The sequence below is a fragment of the Microcaecilia unicolor genome, chromosome 10, assembly GCF_901765095.1.
Source record: "Microcaecilia unicolor chromosome 10, aMicUni1.1, whole genome shotgun sequence".
NCBI classification, from domain to species: domain Eukaryota; kingdom Metazoa; phylum Chordata; class Amphibia; order Gymnophiona; family Siphonopidae; genus Microcaecilia; species Microcaecilia unicolor.
In genome coordinates this window covers 197,127,899-197,154,804 of record NC_044040.1, presented here as the reverse complement: position 1 = coordinate 197,154,804, position 26,906 = coordinate 197,127,899, and the positions used below count along the sequence as shown (strand labels likewise).

Here is a 26,906-nt window from a genome sequence, read left to right as displayed (position 1 = left end):
GAGACTTCTTATAAGCATTCAGCTGTTGAATCTGGCAGATCTCAGCCATCAGTAATGAGCTGACTGAATGAAGCCCTTTCTCTCGCAAGATGCTGAATTGGCAGCCCAGGGCTGTCTTGTGTTTTTGTCATCCCTTCCACCTAACACAGTGGCATTACTTGTCCAGAGACAACAGACTGTGGCTCCATCTGAAACTTGGGATGTATGCATCCTAAGCCTGGTCAGTGGGCAGGGTTGGACTGACCATAAGTACATAAGTATTGCCATATTGGGAAAGACCAAAGGTCCATCATGCCCAGCATCCTGTTTCCAACAGTGGCCAATCCAGGTCACAAATACCTGGCAAAATCCCCAAAAAGTACAAAACATTCTATACTTCTAATCCCAGAAATAGTGGATTCTCCCCAAATCCATTTAATAACGGTCTATGGACTTTTTTTGTAAGAAGCCGTCCAAACCTTTTTTTAAACTCCGCACGTTCTCTGGCAACGAATTCCAGAATTTAATTACACGTTGAGTGAAGAAATATTTTCTCCAATTCGTTTTAAATTTACTTCATTCGGGCAACTGGGCAGTGCCCAAGGGCACAGAGGCTCTAGGGTGCCCAGAGTCTCTGCCCGGTTTCCTGCTGCTGCACCCTACAGCCCCTCCGGGGCCCTGGTGGCCTAGTGGCCACTACCGCTATTCTCCCTGGTGGCACTGCTGTGTTTTAAAAATGGCTACGAGACTCCCGCAGTAGAGTCTCACTGCGGGAAGTCTTGGCAGCCATTTTCTAAACATGGCGCCATGCTGGGTAGACAAAGTAGCGGCAGCGGGTGGGCAGGAAAGAGGGGATTTCTTTCCTGCCCTCAAAGAAGCCACAGCCACTAGACCACCAGGGCACTTCAAAGTAGGTGGAAGACGGTGGCAACATGGTGGTGGGGGCACTGGTGTCGGCTGCAGCAGCAGCATGGCAGCAGCACAGTGGGGTGGGGGGGCCAGAGTACTCTCGGTGCCCGGGAGTCCAGAGTACTCTCAGTCCACCCCTGCCAGTGGGTATCACCACCACACAATAACTGTAACTCCTTCCATTCTTCTCGGCGTCGTTCATGATATGTTGAAATTCTCTGCTCAGTGTGCTGTGGCGGCTAAGAATGCAAATGGAATTTTAGGTATTATTAGGAAAGGAATGGAAAACAAAAGTAAAGACGTTATAAGGCCTTTCTATCGGTCCATGGTGCGACCGCACCTTGAATATTGTGTTCAGTTCTGGTCAACGCATCTCAAAAAAGATATAGTGGAATTAGAAAAGGTACAGAAAAGGGCGACGAAAATGATAAAGGGGATGGGGCGACTTCCCTATGAGGAAAGGCTGAAGCATCTAGGGCTCTTCAGCTTGGAGAAGAGACAGCTAAGCTTAGCGGAGATATAACGAACCACCGTACCCTGAAGCAGGTCTTTCGAAACGACGGCCATCGTAGGTCGGGGTTCGACCAGATTAGCAGTAGATACGAACGATCGACTCTGCTCAAAGCTAAGTAGCTAATTAGAAAAGTATTGGTGCTAGTTCTTGTAACTATAAGAAGAAACGATAGTCTAAAGAACTATAAAAGAATAAAACGAATTAAAAGAGGTTTTTTGAAAGCCAATGATGACGAAGCCCAGCTCTCCGAAGTAAAATACAAAATTGAAATTATGAAAGTATTTACTGGAGGCTTCTAGAGGCTTTTTCCTCTGAATAAGCACTTTATCTTTATAAATGATAAGATTGAAGAATAGTGCTGTTTTGTGACGCCATATATAATACTTATGTACTTCCATGGCTTTCCTAGCGCCAACTGCCCAGGGTACAGAAACTGGCTGCTCCATATGGCAACTTACAACACTCTTGTTCAGTCAATAATACATTTTTAAATCAAATTAAAGGCACTTGCATACTACGCATGTATGAAAAACATTGTTACCTTTATGTTTTTTTTATTTTTTTGGCTTGGAAATGCAATGTAGGCGGCTATGTTGAAGTGCCGTCTTTGTATGTTTAAATGGTCTTTCTGAGTATCTGGGGGGGGGGGGGGGGGGGGGGGGGGGTTGCCAGGTTTTCTGTGCCTACCAGAAATCCTGTAAGAGTGAACAGCTACCTGATAGGATCTGTTGGGGGGTCAGGAGGAGGGGTTAGAAAGCCAATCAGGATGAAAACAGATGTTCAAGTACTTTTTTGCTGCTGGTGGGCAGTGTTATGTTTTAGCATTCCACCCACAGATTGCATTTCAACCCAGCTGATGCAGAGTCAGTTAAACTGAAATGACTGTTGTGTAACTTCCAAAAAGAGAAGCTTCAGAAGCGTGAGCTTTTCGACTGCCAACCAAGTTTATTTAATGGTAGAGGATAGTTGTTAGAACATGTTTATTTCATGTCCTCGGTCTTTGATTGGCCTAATCCTTTGGTTGCAAAGTTACACTGCAGGAACGTTCTGCAAATATTATTCAGCTTGCCAACAAACCAATCTTGGCCAGAGTGTGAAAGTGTTTTGCAGTGATTATGTACTTGCCTCAGAATGCAAGAATGTACACATCCTGGCACAGTAAATTGCTACTGTTGTTGGAACTTCTCAACAGGGCTGTCCTTCGCCTAGCAAACAATTTACTGGTCTTTATTTAGAAATTTCTAAAGATATTTCAGAATAATTATAACCCAGTGATTGTGATTAACTTTCTGATACTGAGCTAATAATCATCTATCCTTAGATTCTTGACACTTTCCACACAAGAATACAGACATTGCCTGGTGGAGATAGTCCTGACTCGTTATGCGAATAAATGGTAGGAACAGGAGCAACTAGAATGACTAGGTTATATTATAGTTTGAAGAATTGATTTAAAGTACTGGTTTCTCTTGTTCTTCCATGTGGTTAGAATCTTATAATCCGTCAGCTGTTGAATTTGGCAGATCTCAGCCATGAGTAATGAGCTATAACTGAATGAAGCCCATTCTCTCTCAAGACGGTGATTGGGTCAGTCCTTGACTAGATGGTCATCTGTTTTTCCATGTTTGGATTTGGAATTTGCGGTAATTTCATTTTTGGCGCATGTCTGATAACGCGCATACGAAGAAAATAATTTTTATTTTCGGACGTGCATATCGGATGCGTGCCAAGTGGCATTTGATGCGCGTAGGTCATTACCTCCCGGTTACTGCACGAGACTTTACTGTTACGTCAATGGCTGGCGGTAAGGTCTCAGGCCCAAAACGGATGCGTGTCGATTTTGATTTTGTCGCACCTCCATTTTTGGCAAACATTTTTTTAAAAAATGCATTTTTTTTTTTTTTTTGCAGGCGTGCTGAAAAATGGATCTGCTCGTGCCCGAAACACACGCCTACACTACCGCAGGCCATTTTTCAGCACACCTTAGTGAAAGGACCCTTCAATACTTTCCAGTTTGGAGACAGAAAAACTATGAAGAGTATTTTCAGAGCTATCTCCGTGGGTAAAGCAACATTTTTACACGTGGAAATGGACTGTTTGAAAGTCGCCCACATCATGAGATTTGAATTACATACATTGTTCTACAACATACATTGTGTGGGGGCATTCACAAACATAGCGTCAACAACACTTATAAGTCTGCATAGGAGGGTCCTTCTACCAAAGGACTTTAAGCACTTAACATGTGGTTAACGCCCAGAAACAGGCTACTGTGTGAGCACATTAAGGGGATTTGCAGTAGTTTGCCTCTCTCCATGTCTTACAACGTGCATTGCTGAATTTTTCTGTCAGGGTGTGGTACGGACAGAGAATGGATATGGAAGTGTTAGCTGGCTGGCATGTTTTACTAAGCATGACCTGCAATAAAAACAATAGTGAGACTGTCTTTTCTTAGATTCAGTTCTTTTTATTGCTATTTAAAACAGTTTAACAACTCACATAACTTGCCCCTTCTCGATGCAACTGCTAATTTTGGGTTTTCCACTTGTTAAAATCCTGCATTCTGCCAAATCCTGCATTCTACCACATTAAGCCCAAAACATAATGGGTTTTTTTTGGTCCCTACGTCTGGTGTTTTGGTTGTAAAAACTACCCATAGAAGAAAAAAGCATGAATCTCTGTGGACAGCGTTCCAGGCCCAATAATCAGAGCAAACTGCTAGCAGCCTATCTTATATAATAAAACTCACCCTCAATGTTCTGAAGACACTGACATCACTTCCATCACTTCCTTCAAGACGGGTTCGAAGGGTTCGTGGTGGTGAAGCCACCGAAATTGCCAAGTCTCGGGGTCCTGCCCTTGCGTCAAACGTGATGACATTGAGGGCGGAGCAATGGCGTCACACACCGAGGGCGGAGCAATGGCGTACGGTGCGTTCAGGAGGTGCGGAGCAATGGCGTCAGAATGACAAAGGGGTCGGGCATATGGTGCGTTCAGGAGGTGCAGAGCAATGGTGTCAGAATGACGAAGGGGTCGGTAGGTAGGTAGGGAGGGAGGGAGAAGGGGGGGGGTGTTGGGGAGGAAAACCTTGCTAGCGCCCGTTTCATTTGCTCCAGAAACGGGCCTCTTTTACTAGTATTTTATAAAGTACTTGCAGAATCTGCACCAGTGCTAGAACATATTTATTTATTTATTTTTATTTTTGTTACATTTGTACCCCGCGCTTTCCCACTGATGGCAGGCTCAATGTATGCATTTAATCTATTTTTCTTGCATTATATTTTGAGTTTAAAGCATTGAACAGTAGTTTATATGTTTCTCTTGATTTTATGTTTTGTTATATATTAGGTTATTGCGTGGTTTTTATTTTGTTGATTGACTCAGTTGTAATTAGACTTTCAACTCACTGGGAGAAGACGAGGGTATAATAAATATAAAAATGATGATGATGATGACTACGCCCAGTATGTTTAACCACAAGCAGTCAGTCCCCCGAGAGCACTGGCTGTGGCAAGACTAATGAATTTCTGTTCTTGTTTTCCAGAGTGACTTGTGGTCGTTGGGAATAACAGCCATCGAAATGGCAGAAGGTGCTCCCCGTAAGTGGAATTTTGCACTGGTTTGAAATGTTGTATTTGCATTGCAACTAATACAGAAAGGCTGCCAAGAGCATCCAGTTGATATGTTGAAAGTCCTGTCTGAGATGTTTAGGAATGCTGGTAAACTTTTCTCAGTTCCTTGAGTCAATTTTATCCCCTAGTTCTCCTTTGCCTTTATTTTCTCCTCTTTAAAATGTATGTTTTTATTGAATGACATAATATTGCAGAGTAAGGTTATGTGCATTTTACTGCGATCAAGGAATTGGGCTTTGAACATAATTGCCTACTTGCCTAATCAGTTAAAGGGGCCCTTTTACTAAGCCACGTAGCCACCTGTGCGCTTCCTACACACGTCAGTTTTGAACTACTGCCTGGCTACCACATGGCCTGGGTGGTAATTTCATTTTTTACGCGCGTCCACTAACGGGCATTTTCAAAAGAGAAGGGTGCCCATCTTCCGACACAAATTGGGAGATGTGCGTCCTTTTCTCAGGGTCACCCAAATCGGCATAATCGAAAGCCGATTTTGGGCGTCCTCAACTGCAGTCCGTCGCAGGGACGACCAAAGTTCACGGGGGCGTGGCGGAAGCATAACGAAAGCGGGACTGGGGCATGCTTAAGAGATGGGCGTCCTTGGCCGATAATGGAAAAAAGAAGGGCGTCCCTGACAAGCATTTGGTCGACTTAACTTGGTCCATTTTTTTTTCACGACCAAGCCTCAAAAAGGTGCCTAAACTGACCAGATGACCACCGGAGGGAATCGGGGATGACCTCCCCTTACTCCCCCAGTGGTCATCAACCCCCTCCCACCCTAAAAATAAAAATTTAATTTTTTTTTTTGCCAGCCTCAAATGTCATACCCAGCTCCGTGACAGCAGTATGCAGGTCCCTGGAGCAGTTTTAGTGGGTGCAGTGCACTTCAGGCAGGCAGACCCAGGCCCATCCCCTCCCTACCTGTTACTCTTGTGGTGGTAAATGTGAGCCCTTCAAAACCCACCACAAACCCACTGTACCCACATGTAGGTGCTCCCCTTCACCCCTTAGGGCTATGGTAGTTGTGTACAGTTGTGGGTAGTGGGGTTTTTTTTGGGGGGGGGGTTGGGGGGCTCAGCACCGAAGGTAAGGGAGCTATGCACCTGGGAGCAATTTGTGAAGTCCACTGCAGTGCCCCCTAGGGTGCCCGGTTGGTGTCCTGGCTTGTGAGGGGGACCAGTGCACTACGAATGCTGGCTCCTCCCACGACCAGATGGCTTGGATTTGGTCGTTTTTGAGATGGGCATCCTCTGTTTCCATTATCACCGAAAACCGGGGACAACCATCTCTAAGGTCGCCCATCTCAACATTTAGGTCGACCATCTCTAAGGTCAACCTAAATGTTGAGATTTGGGCGTCCCCGACCGTATTATCGAAATGAAAGATGGACGCCCATCTTGTTTCGATAATAGCGGTTTCCCCGCCCCTTTGCCGGGACGTCCTTAGAGATGGGCGCCCTTAGAGTTGATCGTCCCCGTTCGATTATGCCCCTCCACATGCACCGAAATGGCATTGTCGCATGAAGACCATTACCACCTGAACAATGTGTGAGACCTTACCAATAGGTCAATGGGTGGCGGTAAGGTCTTGAGGCCAAAATGGACGCGCACCAATTTTTATTTTGCTGCACATCCATTTTTGGCCCCCCCAAAAAAGGCCTTTTTTGCAGATATGCTGAAAAATGGACCTGCGCGTGTCCAATACACGCGTCTACACCAGCGCAGGCCACTTTTCGGCGCACCTTAGTAAAAGGACCCCCTAAGGGTTTTTTTTTCCCTATGCTGATTATCAGGATAATACTAACAAAGTTTCTGATAGGACACCAGCTGGTTGCTGAAATCAATAGTTGATGAAAGGAGACCAGTGAATGAGATTGCAAAAAAAAAAAAAAAAATTCAAACATCCAGTTCTTTTTTTTCACAAATGCTGCATTGCTATACATATTCCGCTAGATTCTATAAATAGCGTGCAAATTTACGTGCCAAAATTGCATTCTGCCCTGAGATGAGTATGCAACTAAATTGGCTAATGAGCCAATTAGCGCAAATAATTGGCAACAATTTGGATTTGTGCTCCTTTTGCTATGTGCTATTCTATAAAGATCTGCGCGTAGATCTTATAGCGTGCAACTCAAAAGGGGGTGTGGCCATGGGCAGGTCAGGGGCATCCACTAAAGATGCACGTAGTGTTACTGAATACTAGAGATCTGCACCTGACATGCATTCCAGGATTTGCACCAGGATTCAGTTGGTGTAAATCCTTGCACCCAAAGTTTGGTGCGGAAATTGGCTCTAAGCGCTGTTCTATTCACTGCGTGCAGCTTGGCATTTATAGAATAGCGCTCCGCCCAGATTTCGCCATTTACTGAATCTTGTCCATTTTGTTGTGATTTGTTACATATTTGGATTTTATGTATGTTTTAATTGTGAGCTGTTTAGGTGTAAACTGTATAATTAAATAAATACATGTCTTAAAAAAGTAGGTCTGCCAAAAATATTGCAACTGGATGAACACATGCAAAAAATTCTTTGGGGTTAATAGATTGGTCCATTAATAGCAATAAACCCCCCCAAAAAAGAAGATGAAATGATACCTTTTCTTTGGTTTTTTTTGTTTTGTTTACTAGTGTTTTTTGTTTAGCTTTTGAAGTCAGTACCTTAATGAACAAAAGATGTCAAATAGCAGAATATACCTTCCACTAGCACAAAATTCTTTCAAGGAGCTGACATATAATTCAAACCATAATGATCTCCTACTAAAGATAATTTTACCGCTAACCTCAGTGGTGACACTCACCAATTCTTATCTTAATATAGTGAGAATTACACACCCACCTCTTCATCGGGAAACGGTAAATTCTTTAATTATCAAATTATGAGTGTTTTAATTATCTTTTTTATATACTTTATCTCAACATTATTGCTATTTATTTCGAACAAATTTGACTTAAAATCTTAATACTCATCTTTTTAACTGCTCATATCAGCTGGGTTTTTTTTTTTTTGCCGACATAGGCTATGTTTCGGATTCCAGCTGCATCAAGGCATACCCCTTAAAAATGACGAAAGTATGGATCAATATAAAACCATACCCGTGTCTATCCTTTATAAGTACATAAGTAATGCCGTACTGGGAAAAGACCAAGGGTCCATCGAGCCCAGCATCTTGTCCACGACAGTGGCCAATCCAGGCCAAGGGCACCTGGCAAGCTTCCCAAACGTACAAGCATTCTATACATGTTATTCCTGGAATTGTGGATTTTTCCCATCCATTTAGTAGTGGTTTATGGCCTTGTTATTTAGGAAACCGTCTAACCCCTTTTTAAACTCTGCTAAGCTAACCGCCTTCACCACGTTCTCCAGCAAAGAATTCCAGAGTTTAATTATGCGTTGGATGAAGAAACATTTTCTCCAATTTGTTTTAAACTTACTACACTGTAGTTTCATCGCATGCCCCCTAGTCCTAGTATTTTTGGAAAGTGTAAACAGACGCTTCACATCCACCTGTTCCACTCCACTCATTATTTTATATACCTCTATCATCTCTCCCCTCAGCCGTCTCTTCTCCAAGCTGAATAGCCCTAGCCTCCTTAGTCTTTCTTCATAGGGAAGTCGTCCCATCCCCGCTATCATTTTAGTCGCCCTTCGCTGCACCTTTTCCAATTCTACTATATCTTTCTTGAGATGCGGCGACCAGAATTGAACACAATACTCAAGGTGCGGTCGCACCATGGAGCGATACAACGGCATTATAACATCCTCACACCTGTTTTCCATACCTTTCCTAATAATACCCAACATTCTATTCGCTTTCCTAGCCGCAGCAGCACACTGAGCAGAAGGTTTCAGTGTATTATCGACGACACCCAGATCCCTTTCTTGGTCCATAACTCCTAACGTGGAACAATATTATCTAAATCAATACCTGCTAAGAATGATGCCAGCATTTGTCACACCCAGCTTCAAAATGGCGACGGCGGCTTTCTTACCCTGTCTTAAATAAAGCTCAAATGGATCACCTGATGTGAGGGAGCCAATCGCAAGACCCAAAATTACAACAGTGTCATCCACTCAATTCCCAGATTTAATCCCCTCTGAGACACCGATTGTAATTTAGATATCCAGCTCTGTTCCCAATAATTTAACCTTTTCTCTATGTTGCCACCCTCCCACCCTACATAAAGCTGATCTAGCACACGCCATCTAATATCCAGTTCTGTATGTTGTTTATCTACCCAATGCTGGACCAAGGGTGCTTGCAAAGATCTTGTATGGCAGAGCCGGTGGGGGGAGGCGGGGCTGGTGGTTGGGGGGTGGGCCTTGTTCTGGGCAGACTTCTACTGTCTGTGCCCTGAAAATGGCAGAAACAAATCAAGGTCCGGTATACACATAAAGTAGCACGTATGAGTTTAAATTGTTGGGCAGACTAGATGGACCGTGCAGGTCTTTTTCTGCCGTCATCTACTATGTTACTATGTATGGATATGCGATTTGTGTTCATTAAGCCTGACCTTCACTGGACAGCTACTTCTGCCTATATATAAAAGGTCACACGGACAAATAATGGCATAAATCACAATCCTGCTATCACAAGTTGTCCTGTTCTTTGATTGGTCCCCGGTGGTGTCCAGTGGGAACCCACAATCGTATATTGACACCATTTACTTTTCCTACATATTACCATTCATAATTTGATAAATACCAGACTATGTCATCTTTTGTTCATTTCTGTTCTTAAGAAGAAAGTATTAACTTCGAAAGCTAGTCAAAAGATGTGTTAAGTTAGTCCAGTAAAAAAAGGTATCATCTTATTTTCTTTTTTGGTTTTGCTTTATTTCTGTTTGTTACCTTAAGAGTGGACTAACACAGCTACCTTGCCATTTTAACCAGACTGGTCCTCAAGCCTTTTTAAGCAGTCAGGCCACTTGATGACAAAAATTCAGCATGTTCTATGCAGAATCCACACAAGTGGGCAGATTTCCCCAGAGCCATCATAAGGGGATGGATAGAAATGCTTACTGCCCTGGGGTGCCAAATTAGGGGTGGGGGTGAGGGGAGGGGCATTACCATCCGGGTCTTGAGTCAGTCAACCCCCTCCCTGCCCATCTTCAAATCCTTGCTCAAAGCCCACCTCTTCAATGTCGCTTTCGGCACCTAACCATTGTACCTGTATCCAGGAAATCTAGACTGCCCCCAATTTGATTGACTGCACTTTTTTGTCCTTTAGATTGTAAGCTCCTTTGAGCAGGGACTGTCCTTCTTTGTTAGATTGTACAGCGCTGCGTAACCCTGGTAGCGCTTTAGAAATGTTAAATAGTAGTAGTAGTCAGGGGGAGCTCACCCTAAGCAGCCATACCCAGGATGCTGTTTTCTCCAGTGACTGCCCTGGATGTCCCTTAAATCCACAGCAAAAATGAAACATTAAAAAAACAACAACAACAAAGAACAAAATTAAATGAAATAAAAAGAGATCTTGGCGAAATCTGTTAGCTTGCCAGTCTTGTACCAATCTGAAGTCTGCCTTTGTTGGCGTATTATGCCTTAAGTAACGTGACGAAAGGATCTGCTCTGAATAAAACAGAATCTACAGAGATCTTTTAAAGGGATGTAGCTTTTTCTGATTTTTCTTTTTTCTTGCAAGGTACCAGTTGTTTTCTGATTCCTAATGCTTTTTCTGTCACATTCTAGCTCTCTGTGACATGCATCCTATGAGAGCCCTGTTTCTTATCCCCCGGAACCCAGCTCCTAGGCTAAAATCAAAGAAATGGTAAGTCATTGCGAAACACTGATTTTTTTTTTTTCAACGCCATAAAGAATCAAATTACTTTTTATGACGGACACCAAGAAAAATAAAAGAAGCCCTCAAACCTTTGACCCTTTTCAGCTATCGTCTTTCCTCTGGAAGGAAAAGAAATTCCCCTAATTTGTCATTTCTCTTTTTAAGAGTTGACTTTTTGAAGGATGTTTACCTAGCCTGCAGCTAGCTCTCTGAAACTTAGCTTGGCACCTACTCCCTGTATAATGAAATGTTTTCTTTCAGTGGAAACACTGAAGTCATTCTAGCAAAGGACAGTTTGTCTTCTCAGATCAGGAATCTAGGGGGAGGAGGGGGGGGGGGGGGACTTCAGCTCAGTTCCTGATTCGGTAAAACTTTTACATTTTTCAATAACAGATACAATGCGCGCTGATGAAAACCAGAGCACTCCTAGATGGTGCAAAATCTTTTTAAATCAGCTGTTCTGTGCTGATGTCAGCTGGCATCTTTAGTCATAAACTGGGTTATTTAATTCCAAAAGATATAGCTGTTATAAATTAGTATCTCAGTACACCCAAAGTGGGAGGAGTAAGAAGGCTGGTGAAAAACGTAGGACGTTGACACACAGAAGTGCTGTACTGGGGTGCTCTCTCCAGGATGTAATGAGGTAAATATAAAAACTGTTTTACTAGCTTGAGATTAGTTTTGAGGCTGTGTTTCTAGGCTTAGAGCTTTCAAAAAGTTTGTGACCTTCTGGTTTGCCAGTTGGAGAGAGGGGAAATACACAACTGATTACACAACAATGACTTGTTAATGCAAATTACAAGCTAGAGTTACTAATGTATCCCATAGCGTTAGCACGCACCAACTCTTTTGACACACATTAATTACCATAGGTCTTATTTTATGCAATGAAATGTATTTGTTAATAATGAGGGTCATTACATAAACCATTTTCACAAGTAAAATAGTGATTTACACAAGCAAATGGGCTCTTATAAAACTAGGTCATGTCTAAAAGTGTGTGTGATACACTTGCAGGCTTATTTTCGAAAGAGAAGGGCGCCCATCTTTCGAAACAAATGGTAAGATGGAGGGGAATAATCGAATGGCGCCAGCGAAATTGATGGCCGGCGGACCCAGGCCCATCCCCCCCTACCTGTTACACTTGTGGTGGAAAATGTGAGCCCTTCAAAACCCACCACAAACCCACTGTACCCACATGTAGGTGCCCCCCTTCACCCATAAGGGCTATGGTAGTTGTGTACAGTTGTGGGGAGTGGGTTGGGGGGGAGGGTTGGGGGGCTCAGCACACAAGGTAAGGGAGCTATGCACCTGGGAGCAATTTCTGAAGTCCACTTCAGTGCCCTCTAGGGTGCCCAATTGGTGTCTTGGCATGTCAGGGGGGACCAGTGCACTACGAATGCTGGCTCCTCCCACGACCAAAGGGCTTGCATTTGGTCGTTGTCTGAGATGGGCGTCCTCAGTTTCCATTAGCGCCGAAAATCGGGGACGACCATCTCTAAGGTTGACCTAAATTTCGCGATTTGGGCTTCCCCAACCTTATTATCGAAATGAAAGATGGACACCCATCTTGTTTCGATAATACGGGCTGCCCCGCCCCTTCGCTGGGACGTCCTGCGAGGACGTCCTCAGGAAAACTTGGGCGCCCCTTTCGATTATGCCCCTCTTGGTGTGCTCGGGGGTGGTGTTTGGGCAGTGTCAAAATTTATATTTGGATTTTATAAATATACACATAGATTTATACCTGTTCTTCAGCAGGTGCACTGTTCATGTAATCAATCTAGGCATGATTTCTACTGGATTTGTGTTAGTATTTTATAAAGACACATAGGGGCATAGTTTTCAACCTGGGCTACTGTTAAGTCGTGCTGTTTTAGTGAAAATTCATGCTGTTTGTAGCACAGGCCCCATTTTATGCAATCAGTCCTAGTTACTAATAACTGGGGTTAACAGTAAAGTAACATGTCTTAATCTAGCCCATGTTGATAACTTTCCTCCTTAATTAAATAGAAAAGAAATGTCTCTAAAATTTGAAATCACTGCTATCCTATATAATAATTCTCACCTCCAACATTCTCGCGTGTTTCCCTACTCCTCCCACTGCCTCGGAATCATCTGTCACCCCCCCCGCGCCACGGCCCCCTCGACCGCCCCCTTCCGCGAACCTGTCAACCCCCCCCCCCCCCCCCGGACCGCCGACAGCTGAAGTGTTGTTGTGCCCTTTGCGTTCCTTCCTCATCTTCTATGGAAGTTCCTCTGCATGCGTCTGACTGCGTGCGTCTGACGTCAGACGCACGCAGAGGAACTTCCAGAGAAGATGAGGAAGGAACGCGAAGGGCACTACAACACTTCGGCTGTCGGGGGTTTGGGTCCCCTGTCAGCACAGGTAGTACACAACAGCGGTGGGGGGCGGTTTTCGGCGGTCCGGGGGAGGGCGAGGGGGCCGTAGCGCGGGGGGGGGGGGGGGAGGAGAAATTGCCTGCCTTGGGCCCGTTTCCTTGCCTTCAGAAACGGGCCTTTTTTACTAGTATGTAATAAAAAGTGAGCCAAGTATAGGACAATCGAGCCATTGTGACATCACTGATGAGGTTGGCTCTTAGGCATTTGTGGAATGAGGCCTTATGACATCACAATATCAGCTCTGGTTACCAGAGACTGGAACTCTTCACACTAAGGGGGAAGTTATCAATGTGGACTACCGTTAAGACAAGTTATTTTACCACTAACGTGCTGTTTTTACCACAGGTCCCATTTTATGCAATGAGACCTAGTTACTAATAACTACACTACTACGTCGGATACTACACTGGCTCCCAGTTATGAACCTTATAACCTTCAAGCTTTGGTCCACAAAATAATCTATGGTGAAGCCCCGGATTATATGATTGACTTACTTGATCTTCCGGCGAGGAACAGAAACAGATCGTCTCGTAATTACATGAATCTTCATTATCCCAGTTGCATTGGTCTTAAATACAAAACCACCTACGCGTCTAATTTCTCCTCCTTAGGAACGCAGATGTGGAATGTGTTGGATTATTTGTAGTAAATAATTAGCAGATTTTAGTACACACAGCTTCAGCTTTAGAAATGTTAATTTCTTTCTTCATCTCTCTCATATACCCCAGAATAATTCACTGCTGAGTCACTTTAAAGTTGAAGTAACAAAACATCTGTTTACTCACAGTTTGTAGTTAGATTATAATCAGACAGGCTTATATATACATAATACTATACATTTGTATTATCAGCTCCTTCCATGTGCTTAGATGGTAATGGATGCTCACACCACCATAGATCCTCTCAGGTTAGGAGAGAACATGAGCTCCATGTGCTGTGTCTAACCCCCACAGGAAGTTGCATAGCTGTGACCTCTCTAAGTAATTCACATCAGAGGTCACAGAGTAATCACAGAGAAATAATAGGTGACAGGCAATGCATGTAAAATACAATAAATTCCAACAAACCCCTTCTCATGCATAACTGTCATGCAATTATTTATTCATACAAAGTCCAAGCTTTATACGCAGATTCACAAAGTGTTCTCTGGGTAACGGTTTGGTCATGATGTCAGCTGTCATCTCACTGGTGTGACAATAGTGTAGACTGATGACCCCTTCTTTCGCCAACTCTCGAACATTGTGGTATTTCGTTGCGATGTGCTTGGTGCGTGACTGAACCTTGTCATTCTGTGACAGTCGGATGCAGCTCTGATTATCTTCCATTATCTGGATTGGTCTCTGTTCAGCTATTCCAAAATCCAGCAAAAGTTTTTCAATCCACATCAGTTCTCTGCACGCTTCCGATACGGCCACATATTCAGCTTCTGTAGAAGACAAACTCACAATACTTTGTTTATGACTGGCCCATGAAATGTGTACATTTCCATACATAAACACATATCCACTTGTGGATTTATAATCAGAATGATCCCCTGCCCAATCTGAATCACAGTAACATATTAGTTTTGGATTACTATTGGCTGAAATCTTTAATTTACAATCAATGGTACCCTTTAAATACCTTACCATCCTTTTAACTGCAGTCCAATCTGATTTGGTAGGTGAGCTGACCCTTCTGCTCAAAATTCCTACTGCATTTGCTATATCAGCCCTGTATGTGGTAGTCAGATATAAAAGCTTACCTATGGCTGATCTATATTGGATGTTATCTGGTAAAGGTTCTCTTACTGTTTCATCCTTCAGAAAATCAGTGATCATGGGAGTGCTTACAACTTGGGCATCTTGCATACCTAAACTTTCAATAAGCTCATTTATTTTCTGCTTCTGGCTTAGAAGATAAGAACCATCATTTTGTTTCTCAATTTCTATACCAAGATAGTATGACACATTACCAAGTTCTTTTATCTCAACATTCAGGTTTAAATATTTTACAATGTCCTTGTACTCTTGCTCACTTTTGCTTGCAATGAGCAGATCATCCACAAAAGCTAAAATGTATGCATATTGTCCATTTCTGCACCTAGTGTACAAGCATTTATCTGCTTCACCTTGCTTAAATCCTAAATTTGTCAATATTTCATGCAATTTGTCATTCCAACATTTTGCACTTTGCTTTAATCCATAAAGACCTTTGTTTAATTTACACACTAGCTGTCTTTGTTTTGTATTTATGAAACCTGTTGGCTGTTCCATGTACAAGTCTTCAGTTATATCTCCATGAAGAAATGCTGTTTTCACATCAATGTGGTTGACTTGCATGCCTTTTGAGACTGCAATGCTCAGAAGTGTTCTAATTGTCGTGTGTTTCACTACAGGTGCAAACACTTCATCAAAATCTTCTCCATATTTTTGAAGATATCCCTTTGCGACTAATCTGGCTTTATACCTTTCCACTTTTCCTTGTGCATTCCTTTTTAACTTGAATACCCATTTGCATCCTATAGCTTTTTTGCCAGGAGGTAATTTTGTCAGAATCCAAGTATTATTTTTATCCAATGCATCAATTTCTTCTTGTGCAGCTTTACGCCATTCAGCAGCTTCTTCTGCTGGCATTTTCTCAATCTCATCCCATGTTAAGGGCTCTTGAGCTTCTGCTGACTTTGTTAGGTAAGACAGTCTTGGGGGTGGAACACCTTTGTTTTCCCTGGATGAGCGTCTGACAACAGGTTGGTCTGACCTTTCCGCATCCTCTAAATCTGAGAGTCCTTCTCCAATTGATTCCCCTTCTCCAACTGTACTGTCTCCTGCAATGATCCTTTCTGTGTCTGCTTCCTCTGCCTGTTCCTCGTTAGATACAGGTGAGTTGCTTTCAGACATCTGCCTTGGTATGGCATTTATATACACTGGCATGTCTATTATGGTTCTAGTTTCATATTCTGGATGATAAGGCTCATCTGGGATAATCCAGCCTTTATCAACCCTCTTGTTTTCATCAAAATATGTAACATGTCTTATGCCAACAATGCCAGTTTTCAGATTCAAAATTCTATATCCTTTGTGTCCTGGAGCATAGCCAACTAAAATGCCCCTTTCTGTTGTGGAATCCAGCTTATGCCTTCTTTGCTTTGGTACATGAGCATATGCTGTACTTCCAAATGTTCTTATGTGTGACAGGTTTGGCTTCCTACCATGCCATGTCTCATGTGGTGTGCGCTCAGCGCCTTTAGTTGGCATTCTGTTTTGTAGGTACACTGCTGTGAGAATGGCTTCCCCCCATAGTCTTTTAGGGAGATTGCTATCTGACAGCATACATCTGGTCATTTCCACAAGTGACCTAAATTTTTTCTCTGCAACAGAATTTTGCTCTGGTGTATAAGCTACTGTTGTGATATGCTGAATGCCTTCTTGTTCTAGAAATGTGCGCATGCTTTGTGAAGTGAACTCACCACCATTGTCGGTCTGAAGAACCTTTGGTTTTCTTTCAAATTTATTGCTCACCATGGCTACGTATTTCTTCAGCATGTCTGTGACTTGACTTTTTTCTTTCAGCAAATAGGCCACACAGTATCTAGAGAAATCATCCAAGAATATTAGCACAAATCTGTTATTTCCCAATGATGGGATATTAAACGGTCCACATAAGTCACTGTGTATTAAGTCCAGTACTTTATTACTCCTACTTCCTGTGTATGCAGGAAATGAGGGTCTCGCACCTTTTTGAGTAACACAGTCTATGCATTTCTCCATTTTACCAGTATCTGCACTTATTTCAATGCCTGTAGCAAGTTGCTTACTGTAAAGATCCTGGATCACCTTAAAATCACGATGTCCCAGGCGGCGGTGCCAGATTTCCAGACTACATTTACCATCATTCTTCCTTACTTGCGCCATATGTGAGGCTTCACCTGAAATGCTCAGTTTATAAACATCATTATGCATAAAAGCTTCAGCATACACTTCATCATTTTTTGAGATTGTGCACTTACTGTTTTCAAAATGAATCACAAATCCCTTCTTATCTAATGTAGATACACTAAGCATATTGCAAACTGCTTGGGGAATATACAAGACATCACTTACAGGAATTTCTTTAACTTCATTAGACACTTTGCATTTTAAGAATCCAATGCCTTTTGCTTGGATCTGAGCAGTCCCTGCGTTTGCAGTATTAAGAATACCTTCTTCTGGACTCATTTCCTGAAAGAAATCCTTACAATTGGTTAAATGGCATGTGCTCCCCGAATCCAAAATCCAAGTACTTTCATTTGAATTATTATTTACCATAGTCAAAGATTTTTCTGCCATTAGAAAGCCCTTGTGTTTATCATTGTCTTTCATACATTTTCTGCTAGGAAAATTCTTTTGTTCCATTGGCTTAGGTGAGCTAGAGGGAGTGTTTTGTGTTTCCTTACACCATTTAGATACATGTCCCTCCTTTCCACATAAATAGCAAATCAGCTTGCCCTTGGGTGGAGTTTTCCCATAGCTCCGCCTTCCTCTGTTCTTTGCCAAGAAATTTGTTTCATTTCTCTCTGACTTGCTTTGAGAACACATCTCCTCAGAATCATTTATTATGCATTCCTGCCTTAGTTTTGATGTTGCCTGTTCAAAAGATTGCCCTTCAATGGCTTCATTTACAGACCTAAAAACATCAAACTTCTTTGATAGTGAGGTAAAAAGAAATGCTCTTTTCAATGCATCACACATGGGAATTCCAGAAAGTTCTAACTTTTGAAATGAAGACATAAGATGCATAATGTGATCATTACATTTACTTTTATCCCTTAATTTGGTTTCATTCAACTCTGCTAACCAAATTGGTTGCTGCTTTGCATATGTAGTTGCATACATAGTTCTCAGTTTATATAAAATGTCCTTTGGTGTATCTTTTCCCTCCACTAATATGGCTTGTTTCTCTGAGAGAGCTTCCAAAAACATGCACTTCACATAATAGTTTGCATTGTCCCATTCAGCCATATTTTCAGCTGTTCTGTTTTGGTCTAAGCATATATTTAATCTTTTTGCTCGAAGGAGACATATGAATCTTAGTTCCCACTGCTGATAATTAAATTCAGTTAATTTAGGCACCTTGAGAGAGTAGAAAAATGGTGAATTTCCTCCCTCAGCCATTTTCTTAGCCTTCTGTCTGCTGTGTGGGGGGGAGAGAGAGACAGACTGAATCTTTCTGTTAAAACTTAAGAGAAAAATGTGGCTTTTTTACTGCCTGGTAATATTTCTCTTCTTTTTCAATTCCTGAGCCTGGGCCCATAACCCTTTTGTTGGATTATTTGTAGTAAATAATTAGCAGATTTTAGTACACACAGCTTCAGCTTTAGAAATGTTAATTTCTTTCTTCATCTCTCTCATATACCCCAGAATAATTCACTGCTGAGTCACTTTAAAGTTGAAGTAACAAAACATCTGTTTACTCACAGTTTGTAGTTAGATTATAATCAGACAGGCTTATATATACATAATACTATACATTTGTATTATCAGCTCCTTCCATGTGCTTAGATGGTAATGGATGCTCACACCACCATAGATCCTCTCAGGTTAGGAGAGAACATGAGCTCCATGTGCTGTGTCTAACCCCCACAGGAAGTTGCATAGCTGTGACCTCTCTAAGTAATTCACATCAGAGGTCACAGAGTAATCACAGAGAAATAATAGGTGACAGGCAATGCATGTAAAATACAATAAATTCCAACAGAATGCATTACCGAACTGTGTGAAAACGCTGCATGATCATCAAGACTTAGGCGCTCTTTAAAGACCTATCTGTTTTGTAAGGCCTACCCTACTGATGCTACTCAATAGACTCTACATTATATTGCCTCAAAGGACCATTTTATTCCTTATTATTTTGTACCTTATTTTACACATGTACCCCCACCCTTACTTGACCCTATTTCTTATTGACTTGTAAGCCACATGGAGCCTGCTTGTGTGGGGGAAAAATGTGGGATACAAATGTTGCAAATAAATAAATAAATAACTGGGGTTAAAATGACACGTCTCAGAGGAAGCCCACATTGATAACTTCCCCGCGTAGGCGCCTGCTCTATATACTTATGCACCCTGTTACAGAATTACAACATAAGAAGATAATTTTATATTAATGCACCTATATTTAGGTGCCCAGAAGGCGCACCTATGTGATATGAATTCTATAAAGGAAAGTCAACATCTACTTTCCCTTCTTGAACACTAGAAACACCAGTGCATATGCAGTTGGACGCTCGCACTTACGCCATCCATAAAGCTGGTGCAAGTGTTCGCGCCTAAATGTTGGAGATATGTATAGAATTTATAGAATTCTATAAGCTACATGTGTGAGTCCCACCCATGCTCCACCCAGATTCCACCTATGTATATACCTACCTGAAAAATACACGCTATGTAAGATATATTTGCAGAATAGCGCTTAGGTAGATATTTGGCATTTAAACACTTGTGTTCACATTTGTTCATATATGCCATTATTCTAAATCCTTGTATACATAATCATTGACTGTATTTTTGCTTATAACATTTTACAAAATTTTATGTTACTGTACCAGCCGTACACCGCTTTGAGTGAATCTCTTCATAAAAGTGGTTAATAAATCTCTTAAGGCCAGATTCAATATATGGTGCCTAAAAAGTCCGTGCGGAAAACATTTCCGCCTAAGTGTATTCTATAGGCGCACCTAGATTTAGGCGCGGTATATAGAATACGCTTAAGTTGATATCCTATCACCTAAAACTACACGCATCCATTTAGGCCAATGAAAATGTGGCCTAAATCCATGCGCGTAGATTTATGCGCACTGGGCCATATTCTATAACTATGCGAGTAAATTTTGGAACGCCCGCTAAACACCCATTTCCCCGCCCATAGCCACGCCCCTTTTGAACAGCGGACATTATAATTTAGGCACAGTGCATTACAGAATACGTTTAGGGGTTATACATGTAAATTCTAATTATTGCCAATTAGTGCTCATTATTGCTTGTTAAGTGCTGCTATCAACGGTGATTAGCTTGTTAAGCCAATTAAGTTATGCGTGTAGTTACAGAATATGCTTAGATTTCGGTGCGGTAAGTGTAGCCCTGTGTTCTTGCTCTTGGCTGGAGCCAGTAGAAGAAAATTATAGGCAGCTCCCAAGTTCATGGGGGGGGGGGGGGGGGGAATAGGATTTGATATACCTCCTTTCTGTTACAATCAAAGCTGTTTACTTGTGGTTCCAAATGGCCTGACACTTATTTACGCTGAAAAATGTAGACACAGTCTGATTGTGCCCAGTTCTGGGGGCTTTTCCGTGCTCAGCAAGTGGCTCAACCTCATAAATCAAATCTTTCACATCACTCCCTTTTCTAGATAAAGTTCTCAGGGAAAGCTTAGAGCTGTCATGTGATATCAAATCTTACAGGTCACGCTCTAATGCAGTTTTCTTTCTACTAATGGTTTTGACATTGAGTTTTAGAGTTACAGTTTATAATTCTATATTAAAACCACTGGTACATACTCCTACCTCATTTATACAACTCAGTATAATGCTGTGGCACTGTAAAGGCCCTGGCTTCTCCCCATCTTACTCAAGGAATCGTTCAGGGCTGGTGTTGCGGAGGTGCAAGCAGGGCGGTTTCCCTGGGCCCTAATGGGCTCATTTTCGAAAGAGAAGGACCCCCATCTTTTGGCATAAATCGGAAGATGGGCGTCCTTCTCACAGGGTCGTCTAAATCGGTATAATCGAAAGCCGATTTTGGACGTCCCCAACTGCTCTCCGTCGCAGGGACGGCCAAAGTTCAAGGGGGCGTATCGGAGGCGTAGCGAAGGCGGGACTTGGGCGTGCCTAACACTAGGACGTCCTCGACCCATAATTGAAACAAACAAGGACGTCCCTGACGAACACTTGAACGACTTTACCTGGTCGCGTTTTTCTTACGACCAAGGCACAAAAAAGTGCCCGAATTGATCAGATGACCACCGGAGAGAATCGGGTTTGACCTCCCCTTACTCCCCTAGTGGTCACTAACCCCCTCCCACCCTCAAAAAACATCTTTCAAAATATTTTTTGCCAGCCTCAAATGTCATACTCAGGTCCATCACAGCAGTATGCAGGTACATGGAGCAGTTTTAGTGGGTGCAGTGCACTTCAGGCAAGCGGACCCAGGCCCATCCCCCCCTACCTGTTACGTTTTTGTGGCGGAAACAGCGAGCCCTCCAAAACCCACCACAAACCCACTGTACCCACATCTAGGTGTCCACGTTCACCAGTAAGGGCTATTGTAGTGGTGTACAGTTGTGGGTAGTGGGTTTTGGGGGGATCAGCACACAAGGTAAGGGAGCAATTTCTGAAGTCCACTGCAGTGCCCCCTAGGGAGCCTGGTTGGTGTCCTGGCATGTTAGGGGGACCAGTGCACTATGAATGCTGGCTCCTCTCACGACCAAAGGGCTTGCATTTGGTCGTTTCTGAGATGGGCGTCCTTGGTTTCCATTATCACCGAAAATCAGAAACGACCAAGTCTAGGGACGACCATCTCTAAGGACGACCAAATTTCAGGATTTGGGCGTCCCCGACCGTATTATCAACACAAAAGATGGACGTCCATCTTGTTTTGAAAATACAGGTTTCCCCGCCCCTGGATGGGGACGTTTTGCGACGACGTCCCTTTCGATTATGCCCCTCTGGAACTGAAGAAGATGCAGCCTGCTGGTGGATTCTGCGCTCCTCTGTTAAATTTCTGCCCTGGGCCATGGCTCTGGACTTGTTCAGTAGAGAACATTTGCCTTTTAAGCAGGTTCTCTGTGAATCTTTTCTGTTCTAGCAGTACCATAAAATAGGGTCTAGTGCTTCTCATTTTAGGCCTTGGGGTACACCCAGCCAGTCAAGTTTTCAGGATAACCACAATGCAGATGCATGAGATAGGTTTGTTTGCATGTACAGCCTCCATTGTATTCAAATCTATCTCATGCATATTCATTATGACTATCCTGAAACCCTGATCGGTTGGGTGTGCCCCGAGGACCTTGTTGAGAACCACTGATCTAGTGTATTCAGTGGCGATCCTAGGTCGACTGCCACCCAGGGTGGATCGCCGCTGCGCACCCCCCCCCCCCCCCCCCAAGTGTAGCAGCATCCGTCCCCCCAGGGTGCAGCATGACACCCCTCTCCCCGGCGCATCAAGCCCCCCCCCCCCCCCCCCCCGGTGCATTCTTGGCTGCTGGAGGGTGCAGAGAGCAGCCTGTCGGCTCCACTGGCTCCCTGCTCCCTCTGCCCCGGAACAAGAAGTTCCGGGGCAGAAGGAGCAGGGAACCACCCTCCAGCAGCGTGCACCCGGGGGAGGACCACCCCCACCGCCCCGCCCTTGCTACGCCACTGAGTGTATTCCTTTGTGTGCGATGTGAGGGTTTCCTGTTTTTCTAATTGTGCCTGCTCCTGACTGACCTCAGCCTCCCATGAGTTTCGGGCTTTCTCTGGGAGGTTAGGTTCCATGGTGCTATATCATCTGCTCCAGAAGTCTCTCTGTCCCAGTTAAAGTACTCCTCACACCAAACTCAGATTCAGTCTCACTGAACACATTCTCTCTGGAGCACAGTCGCCGCATTACTGGGATGTGGCATGTGGCAAAGGTGCGACAATAATTTAACTCGAAGGGTATATTGGATCGTGCTCTGAAAACCAGTGGAATATCGCCTTTACTGCACGAGGGATCGGATTCCCAGAAAGTGAGTGGAAAGTAGAAACTGTTTGACCTTTGAAGGTATATCTGAGGTGCTGGCCCTTTATGCAGTGGTTGATGTGTTTGGAGTAGCCCTGAATTACGAGCTGTGAATTCCAGGTTCACGTTACAGCTGCCTTCTTGCTGCAGGACCTTGAGCTCTGGGAACCAAGTGAAAGGTTTGTGTTCATTAAATAGCCCGCAAACGAAACGGTGGAAGTTTTCCCTGGTGTTTTGGAATTGTTTGGGGTTTGGGTGGTGCCTGCTTTTTGCTGGTTATGATTTTGTAAGAAATTAGCTGGTTGTAATTAATGTTGCCCTTCAGTTAACCCTTTCTTACCTCAAGTTACTGAACAGAGAAGAGAGGGTTTAAAGGCATAACCAGAGAAGGAATGACAAAAAAAAAAAAACCCAGTACATTTTTATTTAAACAAACTGCGGTGTCCGTTTTGTAACCCCATTACATTTGAAGGTAAATGTTTCTTGAAGAAAGCAATTTTCAGTGATTTCTGGAAGTAAAATGCATATGATCCACATAAACGGGCAGTCTGAAAATTGTCTACCCTGTGTGCAAATAAAATCGAGTATGTATTTCCAGAAACCAACTATCAGCCTTATTTTTGAAAGAGAAAGATGCCCATATTTCAACCCAAATCGGGAGATGGGCGTCTTTCTCCCGTGGGCGCCCAAATCGGTATAATCGAAAGCCGATTTGGGGCGTCTTAAACTGCAATCTGTCGCGGAAACGGCCAAAGTTGACGGGGGCGTGTCAGGCATGGTGAAGGCGGGACTGGGGATTGTTTATCAGCCGAATCGAAAAAAGAAAGGCGTTTTTAGCGTGAATTTGGGTCACTTTTTTGGGACCCTTTTTTTTCACGAACAAGTCCCAAAAAAGTGCCTTAAATGACCAGATGACCACCGTAGGGAATCGGGGATGACCACCCCTGACTCCCCCAAACAAAAAACAACTTTAACAACTTTTTTTTCCAGCCTGTATGCCAGCCTCAAATGCCAGACCCAGCTCCATCACAGCAGTATGCAGGTCCCTGGAGCAGTTGTTAGTGGGTGCAGTGGAGTTCAGGCAGGTGGACCCAGGCCCATCCCCCCCCCCCCCACCTGTTACACTTGTGGTGGTAAATGGGAGCCCTCCAAACCACCCCCAATACCCACTGCACCCACATCTAGGTGCCCCCCTTCAGCCATAAGTGCTATGGTAATGGTGTAGAGTTGTGGGGAGTGGATTTGGGGGGCTCAGCACCCAAGGGAAGGGAGCTATGGACTTCAGAGGTAGTTAACGTATGTTTTTTAATTGTTACAAGTGCCCCCAAGGGTGCCCGGTTGGTGTCCTGGCATGTGAGGGGGGACCAGTGCACTACGAATCCTGGCCCCTCCCACGACCCAATGCCTTGGATTTGTCGTTTTTGAGCTGGGCGCCTTCGGTTTTCATTATCGCTGAAAAACGATACCGCCCAGCTCAAATCCGCACAAATCCGATGCATTTGCCCGGCACAAACCGTATTATCGGAAAAAAGATGGACGCCCATTTTTTTTTCGAAAATACGGTTTGTCCCCCGCCCCTTCACGTACCCGTTCTCAGAGATAGACGCCCATGGAGATAGGCATTCGTGTTCGATTATGCCCCTCCACCTCTGCCTGCAAATGGGGGATGGAAGGGGCATTCCCAGGAACATGATTGGGGCAAGGACGGCAGTAATATATGTGCTTTTCAGTTTTTAAAAGTTTGCATGCCATTTTATTTAAAATAAGAACAAAATTATCCACATAAAAATGAAATGCAAGTGTGTGTGTGGGGGGGGGGGGGGGGAATTTTCTGTTAAGGCAGTTTTTAAAAAGCGAAAGTAGTACATGTGTAATTTCACATTTGGGTCAATATTCATATGGACCCATATGTTTAGCAGTTTCCACTAAGACACAACTCCAGCCATTTGAAATTAGGGCACCTGGTGGAGCCTAATCTATAAAGGATCATAGATGCCAACATTCGAGCTGGGTGTATATGCGTGCCTGCGTGCCTTTAGGCGCAAGCACTTATGCCAACTAGAGAATTGTTAACGCCTAAGTGCCGCAGACACCTGTGCAACCTAGAATATTCTGTAAGTTACGCACAAATTTTGAGCCCGCCCTTGCTCCACCCATGTGTATACTCCCTTGGAAATATACACTATCCTCCCCCAATTTTATATACGGTGCTTTAAGTTGTGAGTGCTAATTTGGCTGCATGGCCAAATTGCGTGCACAACGTAATTGATTAACAAGACAATCAGCGCCAATAATTAGTACTTAACAACCAATTAGCAGCACTAACTGGCTTTAATTAGAATTAATGCGCACAGTTTTCTAGGTGTATTCTACAACGCGGTGCATGTAAATTCTAATGCACGCAGTCAAAAAGGGAGCGTGGCCATGAGCGTGGAATGGGCCAGGTTGTGGGTGTTCCACAAAACTATGCGCACTATTATAGACGACCCCGATCTGTGCCTAACTTCGGCGCAGGTATTTAGGCCTGGTTTTAGGTGGCCTAAATGGTTGCGCAAGAAAGGCTTGCAAGCATTTCTCTATATAAAACGCACCGCCAACGTTCTATGAGGCAAAGTTACCCAGCATTCCAAGTTAAGGTGTCATGGTCCAGATCAGTTTTCCACCATGAGTGCTTGCCCCGTCCTCGTGTCTCAACGTGATGACGTACAGGGCGGGGCTATGACACTCAACGAATCCACAGTTCCACCGCCCTCCGACGCTCCACCCCCCCCCCACGCACACCGACAAACAGCGACCTACGCAGACCCTCCACCCCCCCCCCCCAACGAAGTGCCGTCCGAAACACCTGATCCGCCGCGATAACCATGGAGGGTAAGTCCACCAACAAGGGGAGGGGGATGGTAAGAAAAGCGCCTTGCTAGCGCCCGTTTCATTGACCTCAGAAACGGGCCTTTCTTACTAGTATGCTATAAACTACACGTAACATTAGGCGTAGTTTATAGAGTCATGCAACAACATGTTTTTTTCGGCGCCGATTTTTAAGGCACCATTTATAGAATTCCCCCTGTGTAAGTTAAGTGGGTATTTTTGTGTAGTTCTTTTCCTTTTCGTTATTGTTCTGAATTGTAAACTGCTCTGATAGCTCTCTCTTGAGCGGGATATTAAATGCGAAATAAACTTGAAACTTGAATAGCATTTAGGCAGAATTTTAAGTTATGCATTTATGTGCGTGGACACGCACAAATGCCATTTTTGTAAACATTTACGCTTGTAGTGGGTGCATAAGTGGTACCACGTATGTTATGGAGTTGCTTCGTAAAAGTGTAGGTTTCCTGTCTAGATTTTCAGCCTCACTATCCTGGGGTTCCAGTCAGGTTTTCAGGATATCCACAATGAATATGCGTGAAAAATGAGCAGATGTATGCAGGTTTACTGCTTGTGTATTTAGTGTAGGCATCTTGACAACCTAACTGGCTGTGGGGCCCATAGGACATGCATGGCAAGTCCTGTCCTAGAGAGAATCGGCCTGGCAGCTGTCTCAAGTGCTCATGACCTCACGGAACAGCTGTTCTATATGTAAATCATAACGCTGAACGGAGTCCTGTTGTGCAGTTACCTTAATATCTAAAGGACATTTTTTTTGCAGCTATAAAGAGGCAAATTTCAAATAGTCTACGTAGTTGCAAAGTATTTGGGTTCTTTTACCCTGCTTACTTATGGCTAATTTTCAAAAAAGAAAAAGCTACCCACATACAGTTTGTCTCTGCAAAATAGCTGAAAACCATCATTTTACTTTGTACTGGCTAGGGTGGGGTAGATTAGCAGCCTCACTACTGAACAGTGGTTTGCTACGTGGGGCCACGGGGGCCTGGCCCCCCCCCAAATTTGCTCTGGGCCCTTGGTTTGGCTGGCGGGGGTCCCAGCCCCCGCCAGCTGAAGCCTTCGTCCATTGCTGGTCTCCAGCGCCGCCACATTGCCTGCCGC

General features: G+C 43.7%; 1 protein-coding gene across 3 annotated transcripts in view; it reads left to right on the top strand.

The window, feature by feature from the left end:
- The window catches only part of TNIK (TRAF2 and NCK interacting kinase), a 450,083-nt gene that overhangs the window by 287,952 nt on the left and 135,225 nt on the right, over positions 1–26,906 (top strand). For all 3 annotated transcript variants that reach the window (XM_030217217.1, XM_030217218.1, XM_030217216.1), the window contains exons 8-9: positions 4,947–5,001; positions 10,722–10,800. In XM_030217217.1, the coding sequence (XP_030073077.1) occupies positions 4,947–5,001; positions 10,722–10,800 (134 nt within the window). The remainder of the gene's footprint in view (positions 1–4,946; positions 5,002–10,721; positions 10,801–26,906) is intronic.